Source organism: Primulina eburnea, chromosome 10 (genome assembly GCF_022965805.1).
Source record: "Primulina eburnea isolate SZY01 chromosome 10, ASM2296580v1, whole genome shotgun sequence".
NCBI lineage: Eukaryota > Viridiplantae > Streptophyta > Magnoliopsida > Lamiales > Gesneriaceae > Primulina > Primulina eburnea.
Genome location: NC_133110.1, coordinates 10,277,417 through 10,292,082, shown reverse-complemented (window position 1 = coordinate 10,292,082; position 14,666 = coordinate 10,277,417). Strand labels below are relative to the sequence as shown.

Here is a 14,666-nt window from a genome sequence, read left to right as displayed (position 1 = left end):
GATTTATTAATAAATATACACATATATTTTATATTGAAATATAAATATATATATATATATATATATATATATATATATATATATATATATATATATATATCGTGCTTTATCAATAGTTGATTAATACATTATATAAAAATAATAATAATAATAATATGATTTTTTAATTAATGAAAATTAAGAGTTATAGTGATAATAGGATTATGAATCTTAGCAACACACAACTTGTGTTATTTTTAATAAATATGTTATCAAATGTTGATAATACATAAAATTAAAACATAAGACAAAATAACACACAAAAGCCTTATAAAAAATCAAAGTAACCTCTCGACCACTTTAAGAAATTTTAGAAAAAAATTTGGCCGACACTTCCTTGTGCCTCTTTTCCCGCACTGCTGCACCAACTCTAGATTTCTGAAATTCGAGTGTCCTGTTCTCAACGCAAAATTGTTTGCGACTATTAGTGCAATCCAAACAAAGAACAGAGTCCCCGATCGTGGACTTGATTTGACGATCAAAGTTGGGAGATCCGTTCGTAGGGATATACAAGAAAGGTCAACTCTGATAATCCCGAAATGGTTTGGTATCCAGCATAATTTACGTGAAGGTAACTGTAGAGCCCAAAATCAGTACACGTAAAACCTATGTATTTATTAAAATTGCTAAATTATTTATTTAATTTTAGCATGATTTTTACGATGCATGATTTATAATCTTTGCATTAATTTAAATTATTACATGTTTATATGATGCACGTTAAAATTTTTTCTTGAGTTTATGTTTCTGGCGAATATCCGATGCGGGATCGAGAAAAGAGACCGGTGACGATTTATGATTAAAAATTATGGCATTTTATTTCAAGTCAAGAAATTAATATTTTAAATGATTTATGAAATATTAAGCATTTTAAAGCTTAATTTTATTGATTTTAAGATTTTCAATACTAATTTGATTACTGAGAGACTTTAATCTAGTAATTGACACTCAATTATTGTTTTATTTAAAACTTTGTTTGGGTTTAAATTATTAGATTCGTATTATCTTATCACTAATTATTTAATTAAGTAATTTTTAGCCCCTAATAAACCCCCCTCCCCCCCAACCCCAGACACACACACACGTACGTCTCACACACACACACACACACACACACACTCACATTTCATATTCTTCAGAGAAAACTAGGGTTCTAGAGGTTTCTTCCAGCAGCCACCATTCCCCTCGATTTTTCAGAAGATTCATACCGATTTTGTAGAAAGAATTGTGCCACAAGTCGTCCCGGATCGATTCTCATATCTTCTCGCGTCGTTGTTCGTCTCTTCGTGAGTATATTCATCAAAGGCATGTATAATCTTTCGTTTCTCGCATCAATCTTGTCATAATTTTATGAAATGATTTTGTATCAAAATTGTTTAATGTCAAAAATGTTTAAAATGATTTTGTATCAAAATTTTAGATCTCAAAACCAAATTTACTGTCATTTCGAGTGCTGTGAATTTTTGGTCGACTTTCTGGAAAAACTTTTAACATATAAAACATAGTACTCTTTGATACCTTTGATTTACAGTAAATTCGTAATTTTTGAACAAGAAGGAGTGAGTTATGATCATTCTCGTGTGACTGCTCAAATTGTGGCGTTTTGAAAATGTTCTTCATGTTTCTTGCATTTATTGGGTTGCAGGCTTCGTTGGGAAGCGCCGAGTGGTCATTGCTGCATTAGGACATGTCATGTGTTGCGTTCATACGTCTTTCGGTGTTTTGTTTTGAGTCGGTATGGGTTTGGTTTCATTAGAAGTCACAGGGAAGTGAATGGGTAGAAGGTGACATTTTTAGGTTTGGTTCGTGCAGAGTTAGCGCCGCAGCGCTTCATTTGGAGCATTGCAGTGCTGCAGTTTTGTGTTGAGCAGTGCCGCGGCGCTGCAGGGTAGCGCCTAGGCGCTTGACAGGGGCTGCAGCGCTCCTCCTCAGTGCATAGGCGCTGTTCAGGGGCTCGAAAGCTTGATGAGGGTTAGACTAGTTTTTATGAGTCTTGAATGCTAATATTTGAGTCACGGATTAAACGGGGTTCGGGTTTTTTTCCATTGCTTGGGAAATGTTCGTACTTCACATCAAGATTTTGTTCGGGGTTCGATGTCATGGTTTAGTGTGATGTTTAACATGGCCAAGTCCCGAGTGCTCTAGAAATTCATAAGTTATTTATTTACTTCGGTGGTGAGTTTGATTGGCATGATTAAGTTATGAAATTTGAGTTGCTTGAAATACATGTTAGCATGTGCAGCAGTAGACCAAGCGAGATCCAACAGATCTCTCAACGCTATGTAAGTATGTTCGACGTGCAAAAGAAATATTTTATGTTTTTGAGGTATGCTAATTGTCTTGTGACAAATTATGAACGTGTTTGGAAGCCGGAGAACATGTCAGTGGACCTCTCCACCCCGGTAAAGTATGGCCATGTTTTGATCAGGATTAGAAAGCGGTAAAGTATGATCAGGGATCAATCCACCCGGTAAAGTATGACCAGGGATCATGTATGTGGTAGTGGACATCCCTGCCAGCCCAATACTGTGATTTAGTCTGATCATGTGCACTATGTTATGGGTCACTTGCTTTGAAAAATATCTCTACGCAAAATGATGTTGATGATGCATTTTTAAGTATGTATGATGCAAGCACGTTTATGAAAATGTTTATGAATTGATGGCAAGTCTATGTTTACGTATGTATGTTCAAGATTTAAATATGTATGCGCTACTTTAAAATGCATGTGGTTGTATTATATGTTACTTTCTATTCCCAGTTTATACATATTGAGTCTTTAGACTCACTAGACTTGATCGATGCAGGTGAGGACGAGTATGAGGAGGCGAGAGGTGGGGACCAGTGAGTTGGCTCCGACGGTGCGGAGGCCTAACCCGAGGACTGGTTAGTTTTCAAGGATTTTATGCATGTCATTTCATTTACTCTGATTTTTTCTTTGGAAGTTATTTCATGTGTTTAAAACAAGTACTTTTGCAAGCTCGTTTATATTCCAAATATTTTATCAAACATTTTATTTGTATTGCATTTTGAAAGATGAATACTTATTTAAGAAAATTTTTTATTTTCCGCAAATTTTAAGTATGTTCAAAAGTTACGGTACGTTACAGTAACAATACTAAACATTATATAGATGCTTAAATGCATACGATGCCATACGAAATTTTCGAGCGTCGAAAATAAAAATTTTAAATTTTCGTTGTACCTTGGGTGTGAGGAAACGATGCTCCAACATTATGGGGGTTCTTGGATGTGGACTTGCATTTGTTTTGTTGCAAATGGAAGGAAAGTTGGTGGTGGATTAAGAGAGCTTGGAGAAGATGGCATGGACATGGAGCCACCTCATATATGTGTAGGCATGGATTCAAAATCATTTTAATCTGGCCTTTTTGAATCCGATATCGGAACTAGTGTAAGACCAATTTCGTATAGCTATATTAGATCACATATACTACTCATATTAACAAGATGTGTCTTCTTTTCAAAATTTCATAACATAAGAACTCCAAAGCTAAGCTTGTTTGATTTGAAACAATTATGGAGTGGGTGACCTATTGGAAAGTTTATCAGAATGCATGTAACGAAGACATAAGAATGCAAGAAATACTTGTGAGTAAGGTGAGGATAGTCGTCAAATCTAGTGTGACGTATCAAAGAGGCTCTGCATGGCGATCCAATTCTAAGACAAGCCTCAGGACGCTGAATCCCAAAAAGGGAGGGGTGAAGGACCATTGGTTAGCTTCGGGAAAACCCCACATCGCAAATCTATGGGAGAGATGTTGGACATCAAAGTTGAGAATTAACTTAAAATATTTGATAGGTACTACAGTGAATTTTTTTCAGAAGTTCATCACATTAAAAACTTCAAAATTAAGCACGCTTAACTTGGGACAATTATGAGATGAGTGACCCCCAAAACGTTTCTCAGGATACGTGTGAGTGAGGTCATAAATACATGTGGAAGTCACGTGTTGGTACGGTGATGATAGTCGTCAAATGTAGATAGTTACACATCGACTGCATATTTATGTTGATTTTCAAAATCCCATTTATCATGCAACACCCACAAACTCCATGGATAATTTCCTAGACCATTGTCAACAACCCCTAGGGCCAGACCTTTTATGAGGCCAAGGAAGCCACCGCCTCAAGTCCAGTCCTTGAGAAGGTCTAACACATCTATTTTGAGTTAATGACCTACTAAAATGATTTTTTTGGCTCAATATTAAATAAAAATAAGAGTAATTCGAATTTTTTTTGTTTATAATTAATCAAACTCGATCTTTTCTTCAGGTTCGGTTTGAACAATTTAAACGATATCAAGAGGCTTTGGGCCATTTGTTGTGTTTGGAGAAGTTAATGAGTTGGTTTTTAACTAGTTTGATGAAATATTGTATAGAGCTTCAACAATTTGTTAAGATGCTACAATGTTTGGCAAACTGAATGATTTATTCTTAAATACTTATATTACATATAAGATTTTGTTAACTATCCTAGTAATAATTATATAAGCAGAAAGAATATTATTGAAATTGAAGTTAATAAACACTTATCTTCGATCAATAATGTCATAAAATAGACTATATGAGCTCTCTCTATTGTTATTTGACAAAGAAAATATCCAAAAACTGGATTATACAAATTTGATATATATATTTGCATCTAAAATAGCTAAACAATTATTATTTATATAATTATTTCAAATATTTATTGACTAGTTTTTTTATATAATATATTGTTTTTTGTGTATTTATTATATTTTTTTACTTGCTAACTGAATTTTATCATTATTTATAACAACAAGAGAACTAATTTTTAAATTTTTGCTTCAGGTCCCATCGAACACAAGTATGACTATGACAACCGCACACAATAAATCCATAAATGTATTACCAAAAGTCCAATGGTTGCACAATTGTGGACCCAACTGATATTGCAAATGAGTTCGTTATTTATTACAAAAGCCTTTTGGGTACGAATGTTGCAACAAAACCACTACAAATGTCCACTCTTATGGATGGTATGAGAGTTGTTAATGATGATTGGCTTATGTTGACTTGCATTCCTTCTATGTTAGAAGTGAAAAATGCTTTGTTTGATATTGACAATGACAAAGCCCCGGGTTCGGATGGTTATGGTGCTTTCTTTTTCAAATCTGCTTGGCACATTATCGGTTCGGATGTCTTCAGTGCAATCTCTGAATTCTTCAAAAAGGGCAGACTACTAAAACAGTGGAATCATTCCCTTATCTCCTTAATACCGAAATCAGCGGCTGCTACTACAGTTAGCGACTATAGGCCTATTTGTGTTGCACGGTGTTCTATAAGATTATCTCTAAGTTGTTGGTTAGTATATTGTCTCAGGTGATTAGGAAGCTGGTTGATGAAGCTCATGCGGGCTTCATTGAAGGTAGATCGATAGTGGATAATATTCATCTGGCTCAAGAGCTGCTTCGAAAGTATTCTAGGAAACGAGGATCTCCCGGGTGTATGCTCAAAGTTGATCTAAAGAGCCGTATGACACAGTTAATTGGAGCTTCTTGAATGATGTACTAAAATACTTGAATTTCCCGATTACTTTCATTAAGTGGATCATGGAGTGTGTTTCGACAACTTCTTATTCCGTTGTGATCAATGGTCGTTTTCACGGGCACTTCCAGGGACAGAGAGGTCTCCGACAAGGTGACCCTCTTTCTCTTTATTTATTCACTTTGTGCATTGAGGTCCTTGCTCGTGATTTGAAGAGAATGTCTCGTGATCCAAATTTTAGCTTTCATCCAAAGTGGCGAAACATGGCTATCACCCATTTAGCATATGCTGATGATTTATTGCTATTATCTAGAGTTGATGTGCGTAGTGTCTCTATGATCTTGCAATGTGTGAATAATTTCGAGGACATGGCTGGACTTAGGATAAATTTTTCGAAGTCTAACGTATATTTGGGCAGTGTTCCAAAAAATGAAAAGCAGAAAATCATTGATATATCTGGATTCACTCTTGGGGTCTTGCCTTTTCGATATTTGGGAGTGCCCCTTGCGTCCAGACAGCTTACTTCCTCGGATTACTGTACACTTGTGGATGCAATCTCGAATAAAGTTTTTGCTTGGCCCAAAAACTCGTTATCTTATGCAGGGAAACTTGAACTTATTAGGTCAGTTGTTCAGGATATTGAATGTTTCTGGTTATCTATTCTCCCGTTACCTTCGTGCATTATTGATAGAATTTATTCAATGTGTCGGAAATTTGTTTGGCCTACCAAACACCCCCCATAGCGTGGAGTGTCCTTTGTAAACCAATGGATGCAGGTGCTTGGCATCTTAAGAATTTAAAAGCTTGGAATAATGCCTTGATAGCGAAGACTCTTTGGAACATTCATATGAAGAAAGATTGTTTGTGGATCAAATGGGTTAATCATGAATACAGTCACTTGTCTGGTGTTTGGAGTTGGGACTGGAGTAAAGAGCAATCTCCTCTTATTAAATAGATCATTGCGTTACGTGATGAGATGATTTTAGCCCATGGTTCGGTGCAAGCCTCGATCGCAATGTTGGGTACGTGTTTTGGTTGCTCTAAGGGACTATCGAATGCGTATGATTTCTTTGTCGATAGATGGAATAGATGGCCTTGGAAACCTCTTATCGCCAAGTGTTGCATTCTACCGAAGCATAGGTTCTTGTTGTGGTTGGTTGCTCATCACAAGTTGCTTACTCGTGACATACTAGGTTATCTTCTAGACAGATCTTGTGTTTTTTGCAACTATTCTGCTGAATCTGTGAGTCATCTCTTCTTTGATTGTCCTATAGCTAGATCTATCTGGAATTGTATTCGTTTGTGGCTTGGGATGCGTAAGAGAATGGGAACTAGTGCGGCCGTTCTGAATGCTTTCCGAGGTGTTTATCGTGGTAGCTCGGCCCTCAATAAGATGCAGTGTGTGGCTCCCCTGCAACGGTTAAGCATATCTGGAATATCAGAAATAGAAAGATTTTCGAAGATGAGCAACTGAATCTTGAGGGGACGATATTGAAGATCAAGATTCATGTGCTTCGAAGTGTGCCAAATGCGTGTGATTTGGTTCAAACATTGTTATAGAGTTTTTTGTGGTCTATTAGTTTACTGAAAAATTATTGTTGTTAATGTTCTTAGGAATGCCCAATGTAGTTGTTTTGTACTAACTTTTACTCGTTTTTAATGAATCAATTCATTAAAAAAAATAAAAATAAAAATAAATAAATGTATTACCATGAAAGCTTGCAAGTAAAGGCCAAAGGGCCTAGAGATGCCCCCAGAGAGTAGGCATGCTTAACGGGCCGGTTCGACCCGGAACCGACCCAAAACCGGCCCGTTAAGCCCGGAACCGGAACCGGTATGGAAGAACCGGACCCTAAACCATGTACAATCCCTTCGTTTTTGGGCTGAACCGGTTCAGCATTTTCTGAACCGGTTCTGGATCCGGTTTCGAACTGGTTCTGGTCCGTATCCGGAACCGGATCCGAAACCCATAATCCAAATTTTTTTAAAAAAAATAATAATAAATTGCCTTTGGGCCAACGGCTGCAAAGGTAGCTGTTGGCCCAAAGGCTACACATTTACAGCAGCCGTACATTTCAGTAGCCGTTCTTCAACGGCTACTGAAATGTTTTATTTATTTTTTTTAAATTTGGCCCCCAAAATTGCAAATATATATTTTTTTAACCCTCAAAATAACCTATAAGTACAAGTCATTTTTCATATTTCACATATCAATTTTTTCTCAACTTCTCATTTCTCTAAAATCAATATATTTCTTCGCTATCATTTCTCCAAATATATTCAATAATTGTGTTATAATTTTATCTATAATCCATATTATTTTTATTGTTATTTATTTATTATTTCGTAATTTACTCATACAAATAATTCGAATTTCAATGGCATCATCTTCAAACCGTCGTGGTGGTGGTGGGGAATACGCTCTCGACTTTGGTGAACATTTTGGCTATGTCCCCGACTTTGATGAAGTCGAACCTGGCCACGAGGATGAAAAAGCCATGGAACTCCCCAACAAAGATGTAGGGACGACATCGTCTACTCGAGCAAGCAACACAATGTCAACGAGCACGACGACAGCCCGTGTAAAGCGAAGCAAAGTTTGGGATCACTTTGATATTGAACAACAAGGTACGAATAACTCTTTTGCTGTTTGTAAAATTTGCAAAACGAGGTATTCTTACAAAACGGGTGGTGGTTCCGGTGGTACCGGTACTTTGAAAAAACATTTAGTTAAGGTGCATAAACTTGACCCTGATACGCTACAATCATTCGGTAGGGAACCAATACAACAACAAATTAATCCTTTTAGTGGTAAAGCTTTTACAATTACAAAAGAAATTTCTCGGAAAACCATCGTAAAGTTTGTTACCAAATGTTGTCAACCTTTTATAATAGCTGAACAAGAAGGTTTTGTTGAATTTACTAGTACTATTCAACCTAGTTTTCACAATAATTCTAGGCACACACTTAAGAAATATTGTTTTGATATTTACAAAGAATATAAAGAAACACTAAAATTGCATCTTTCAAATATTTCTTGTAGAGTTAGTTTGACAACTGATATTTAGACTAATTTAAAATATGAATCATATCTTGTTGTTACATGTCATTGGATTGACGAAACTTGGATTATGCAAAAAAGAATTTTAGCGCTAGATCATTTAGAATCGTCTCACAACGCATACACTATAGCTAGATATGTTTTAAATGTTGTTAAGATTTATGGCATATAAAATAAAATAATGTCCATAACGTTAGATAATGCGAGTGTCAATGCTCTTACAGTTAAATATCTTAAATATTCACTAAAACCAATTTTAGAAGGTAATTTGCTTCATGTTAAATGTGTGTGTCATATTATCAACTTATGTGTTAAATGTGCCTGTGATGAACAAATGTCCACTGTAATAGAAAAATTCAAATTATGTGGGAAATTATTACGTGAAAGAAGATATGGACGTGACTGGAAAACACTAGTCGAATCAACCGGAATTAAATTTAAAAAATTTCCTCTTCCTATTGAAACTAGATGGAGTTCTTTATATCACTTGCTTCATACTTTATTACGTTTTCAAGATTTAGTTACTCCATATTATAATAATATTACAACACAATCTTTAATGCTAAGTGACGATGATTGGAATATTTTGAATAAATGTGTTTCTTTGTTAGAAATTTTTAAAGAAGCAACTGAAAAATTTTCTGGAATTAACTACCATACTTCAACCATGTTTCTACCTTTGCTTTTCAATATGTTTTATAAATTTATTGAATATCGCGATGATTCTGTTATGCGTGATTTTGTTTCAAATATGGAAAACAAATTTTTAAAATATTGGGAAACTATCCCAATTGTGCACGGTTTAGCAACATTACTTGATCCTACTCAAAATCAAGGAGGATTAGACGTGTTTTTTTGAATATTATGCTAAATTTCTTGGGAAGAATGTTGACGATCAAAAGAAGTCAATCATTCATTCTCTCCAAGAATTGTTTGATTTGTATGCTAGTGAACAATGTGATGAACCGAGTGTGCAGCCGGAGGAGATGCCGACATATAAGAGCAAAAGTGGAGCACTGAACTTATTTCAAAGTTTGAAACGACAAAAGTTCAAAGGAAAATCAGTGACAACAACCAATTACAATGAGATCCAAATTTATCTAAGTCAATATATTGAGACTACAGATAATTTTGATGTTCTAGATTGGTAAAAAGTAAATTCTAAACTTTATCCAGTGTTATCTGCAATTGCAAGAGATGTCCTATCACATTCAAAGTTCAAGTGTTGCTTCCGAATCAGCATTTTCAGTATGTGGAAGGATCATTGGTGACCAAAGAACTAATTTAAAGCCAGAAACACTTTCCATGCTAACGTGCCTACAAGATTGGTTTGCAACAGAAAAAAGAATAGGACCTCTGGCGTGATCGACGAATTCCAAAGCTCAAGTTCCGACGAAGATCCAGAATATTCCAAATATATTTTAATAAATCGTGATGAATTTTAGATGTTCAATTATAAAAATAAATGTTTAAGTTATTCTGTTAAATTTTTTTATGTAATCACAATTATTAGCAATCAAAATACTAAATAAAAAATTATTCATTAATATTAATTATATAGTAAAATATAATAAATTAGAGTTCAGAACCGGTTTAAACCGAACCGAAACCGGTATATTAGAAGCCGAACCGGTCTTAGTTTGGATTGGTTCCAAGTTTTTCAACTTGTAACCGAAACCGGTTGGGAACCGGTTAGGACCGCTTCCGAACTCACCGGACTTAGAACTGAAACCGGTCCGGTGGAACGGATAAGGATGCCTTCCAGAGAGCATGGAAACCATGAAAGAATTTAATAAAAAAAATTCTTGTAGATTCTTTTAAATATTTATTTATTCAAATAAAAGTGATTTTTAAATATATATGGTAAGCAAAATAAAAATAAAATAATCAGTATATTTATGATAGTGACTAAATTAATTTCTATGATAAAGTTTTTAACGTTATCAACCGATATAATTTTCATGAAAAATATTATAAAATAAAAATTATATTTTACATAAAAAATTATTTATTTTGCATTCTTATTTCAAAATTTCGACGAGATGAAATGCAGTCGTTTCAATCGTAATGTCGTCACAGCGCTAATAAGAAGTGCTTGCTTCCCTTCGAAGTTGAAAAAACTGAACTATTTCTATCTCAGATTGGATTTGGATCTCACGTACTCAGAGTCCGCATTTCCCAGGAGTTACAAAGGAGGTACGGCTGCTAGTTCTTGTGATTTTTTGAATCTCAACCCTAATTTTTGTGCTTTTTGTTTATAATTGATCATTTTCTCATTACATGTTCTTTTGTGTATTATTATTGTGTAATTGATGTCTGGTTTATGTGCAGGGTGGTGCCGAGTTTCATTTCGAGTTTTGACCGACAATTAGTGCCATATTGTATCGCAATCTACTTTAGCGAAGATGATGTCATTTGAGATGAACGATCGCAAAAGTATATTAATCAATTGTCCTTATCTCTTTCCATCGTTTCGTTAGCCTTCTGAAACTTTATTGTGTTTCTCTGCTTATGCTATGCTTGTTGATAGTTTGATATTGAGTTTGTTTAATTGGTCATTTTTCCGAATTTTTTGCGTATGATTTGCAAGAAATTTTGAAAATAATAATTGCTCTATTCATATAGATTTCCGTGTCAGCTTTGATGTGAATTGTGCTGTGAATATCGTTCGTTTATGCTTTCTTTGTTTTCCAATCAGAATATTATCTCTCATGGTTATACTGAAGAATAGGTCAAGCCATTTGAATAATTTCATTTTGGTGAATGAAGTTTTTAAAGTGGTTGATCAGAACTTTTTTTGTCATCTGATGTGATGAAACAGAAATTGGACTTGGTTTGACGGGTTTTGGAGTGTTTTTTTCCTTTCTGGGTATCATTTTCTTCTTTGACAAAGGACTACTTGCAATGGGAAATGTAAGTGTGATTTTGTATTCGGCAATAAGTTGTTTTCAAAATTATCCTTCTCATCTTTCATTTTGCTAATATTGCTCATTTTTCTCGGACAGATCCTCTTCATATCAGGGGTTGCTTTAACAATTGGACTTAAATCATCCCTGCAATTCTTCTTGAGGCCTTCAAACTTTAAGGTTTCTATCCATTGAAGATTCTACATTGATGTTATTTGTTACCGTTTTTATTTCTTTATAATGACCTTTTATGTTGTTTTGTCATGTATTGCAGGGATCTGTTTCATTTGTCGTTGGCTTCTTCTTAGTCATCATTGGATGGCCTGTACTAGGAATGATTGTTGAGTCGTATGGATTCGTTGTTCTATTCAGGTTTAACACTAGCTATACGTAAAGTATAAACTGTTAACTTCCACTTGGGTTTAATTTGAATCTTCTTAGACTGCAACATGTTTTTGTTAATTATCGTTTATTTGCAGTGGCTTCTGGCCAACAGTGGCTGTTTTTATGCAGAAGATACCTGTTATTGGTTGGCTTTTCCAGCAGCCTTTTGTCAGAACGGTATGTATATTTGGATTTGTATTTTAGGAAACAACAATTTATGATTTATGATTTCATTTTCATGTAAGACGGTCTTGTGTTTAGTTGTATTCTTTTAGGTTTTGTTTACTAAATTATATACATTGGATTTGTCTATGTTAGGAAGTGTGATAACGTAACGCAGAGTATTTGGTGAGAGAGTGATTATAATGCTAGAAATCCTTGGTGGCTCACCTGATTTTGGACCCACGTCAATATGTATTGAAATTTTTTGTTGCTGAATTGAACAGTTATCTGGAGCTTCTCGTTAAAATTTAATAACCATCTACAACATACTTTAATTTAACCTTCTACAACATACTTTGGTTGGGATGCTAATATGTCAGATGAGATCTTTTCTGATTTATGTCACAAAATCCTGGTGGAAACACCAAAGATATAAAAATTATTGTGTGACAGGATAAAAATACGCGATATTATGCTCTTCAATGCTTGTGATCATGTGTCGTTTTCGTCAACTATCTTCCCTTTCCCATGTCCATTAATTGCGGAGCAATGGCCACCAATCCATATTATCTTAACTGCAGGTCATCCTTCTAGATGTCCTTTGGTGTTGCGGCTTGAGAGTTTTGTTAAGAAATATATCTGTTTTCTCATTTCGGGTCTAGTATTTTGTTGAAGTTTTGTTGATTTAATTAATTCATTTTTTAAGCAAAACCAGAAGCTCAGATGAAGGTCACTTTTTCATTGTTCAAATGCTGACCTGCAATGGTACCAAATGTAAGAAGGGAGTGTTCTTGTGGCCAATATGCTTGGGAAGGCATAATGATCTATGGTAGAAATGAAATATAACTGTTAGAAGGTTAATCGGTTCCTTTGTTAATACGAAACTAAAGAGGGAAAATAGTTTTATTTCACTATATAATCTGTTCCCATTCTTCTTGTGAAAACAACCTCGGTAATAATTCTGAATCCTACACGGGGATTATTATTTGATGCTTTATTGTAAATTGTAAACTAGAAAATGGGCAAATATATAATCATAAGTATTGGTCATTATGTAAATCGTTGGTCATTATGTAAATCGTTGGTCATTATGTAAACCATGCTCTTATTAGTTTAGAGGCTGTTACGACGTTTACTTCTTATTATATAAAGCTGGGAATTGGACATTTGCAAAATTTGAGCTGCTATTGTTTTTTGTTTTGTTTTGTTTTGTTTTGGATGGTATCTACTATCTAGTAAATATTTTCTATATGTGAGACAGATTGGTTACTTGCCTATCAAAGTTCCCTTCGGCGAAATTTTATCTTTACACATGTTTTGCATCTTATGATATGACATGCTGCTTGGTATATTGGTTGTTGCAGTTTATGGATCGTTATCGAGGAAAGAGAGTACCCGTGTAAGTGTAAGCAAGAGAAGTTCAGGAAGAGTGGTGCGTGAAGTCCCTTGTAAGTTTTGTAAAATGCTGTGTGGTCAACATTTTTGTGTAAGCTTGTGAAAGTACGGTATATTCGACCCACAATGTGGTCTATTAATTCTTGTTGATTATTCATTCTCCCCCTGTCCTCCATAAGAAGTTCGTTTGAATACCCAAAAAAAAAGGACGATTTCTCTATTCACATAGCATGTTCTTCTCCCATACTACTATCTATCCATAAAAGCATTTAATCGCTAGAGGACGAGTGACATTTCCGGTATCACTCGAAATTAATACAGTTTTAACTTCTGGACACTGGAGTTCGAGCCTTTCAAAAGTGGTTCCTCCGCTTAAATATCAGCTACGTAGCAAATCTTACTGTCCATTCTGCAGCTTGTATGTCATACTTCGCTCTGTCAGCCAAGTATAAGTTGGCAATACAACTGGGAACAAGTGGTTTATCTGCAACAAACATCGCGTCTGGATAAATTAATACCACATGTCAATTGTATGTAACTAACCAGGAAATTGATGGGTTATACTTCCATGCATAGGTGATCAATATCTATTTTCGTGCTAACGAAAGTTAAAAATGAGCTTGAAGAATAAAAAATACATCATATTGATCCTGTCAGTCTGTGCGTGAAACTAAGGAACAGAAAAAGGTCTCGACACTAGAACTTACAAAAAACAATCAAAAAACTATGGTCCGAGGGCGTACGGTCCCGCTGGGAAATGTGGAAAGAGAGTGCATAAGTGATCTTACTGTCCTTCATATCTTTTTAAATTTATTTTCCAAGATCAAGGTGAAACCAGTAAATTAAGGGACTCCACAAAACCTACTAACAGATCACAACAAAGGTTTTAATACCTCAACTTGTTGCTATCCAGTGTACTCCAATAATAATAAACTAGTAGCCATGATTGGTTATTGTTATTAGAAACTGGACAACCATAGCAAGATTAAATAGAGCCAAGCTACAAGCTCATTTAAACACCTTCATCAAACCCTACCACTACAAAAAAAACGGTTGATTAACGACGGTTATAGAATAAACCGTGGCTATTATAGCTACGGTTTTGCATACAACCATCGCCTAGTAAAGGTAGCAACGGTTTATCAAAATCCGTCGCTATTTTAAAGACGGTTTAACAAAAAACCGTCGTTA

The 14,666-nt window shown here is 35.0% G+C and overlaps 1 protein-coding gene across 2 annotated transcripts; it reads left to right on the top strand.

Moving 5' to 3' along the window:
• Positions 1–10,671: 10,671 nt before the first annotated feature.
• On the top strand, positions 10,672–13,632 carry LOC140803088 (vesicle transport protein GOT1-like). Of its 2 annotated transcripts, none has more exons than XM_073158788.1 (7): positions 10,672–10,824; positions 10,960–11,064; positions 11,450–11,541; positions 11,634–11,714; positions 11,809–11,906; positions 12,014–12,095; positions 13,445–13,632. In XM_073158788.1, exons 2-7 carry the CDS (start codon positions 11,034–11,036, stop codon positions 13,481–13,483), a joined length of 423 nt encoding a protein of 140 aa, XP_073014889.1. In that variant the 5' UTR covers positions 10,672–10,824; positions 10,960–11,033; the 3' UTR covers positions 13,484–13,632. The 2 variants fall into 2 exon arrangements, with proteins under 2 accessions (XP_073014889.1, XP_073014890.1); XM_073158789.1 differs by having other exon boundaries at positions 10,674–10,842.
• Positions 13,633–14,666: the final 1,034 nt, after the last annotated feature.

Coding starts and splice junctions, on each gene's coding strand:
- LOC140803088 (XM_073158788.1), top strand. CDS start 11,034: ATGATGTCATTTGAGATGAACGATCGCAAAA. Junction 11,065..11,449: donor TGAGATGAACGATCGCAAAA/GTATATTAATCA, acceptor GTGATGAAACAG/AAATTGGACTTGGTTTGACG. Junction 12,096..13,444: donor AGCAGCCTTTTGTCAGAACG/GTATGTATATTT, acceptor TGGTTGTTGCAG/TTTATGGATCGTTATCGAGG.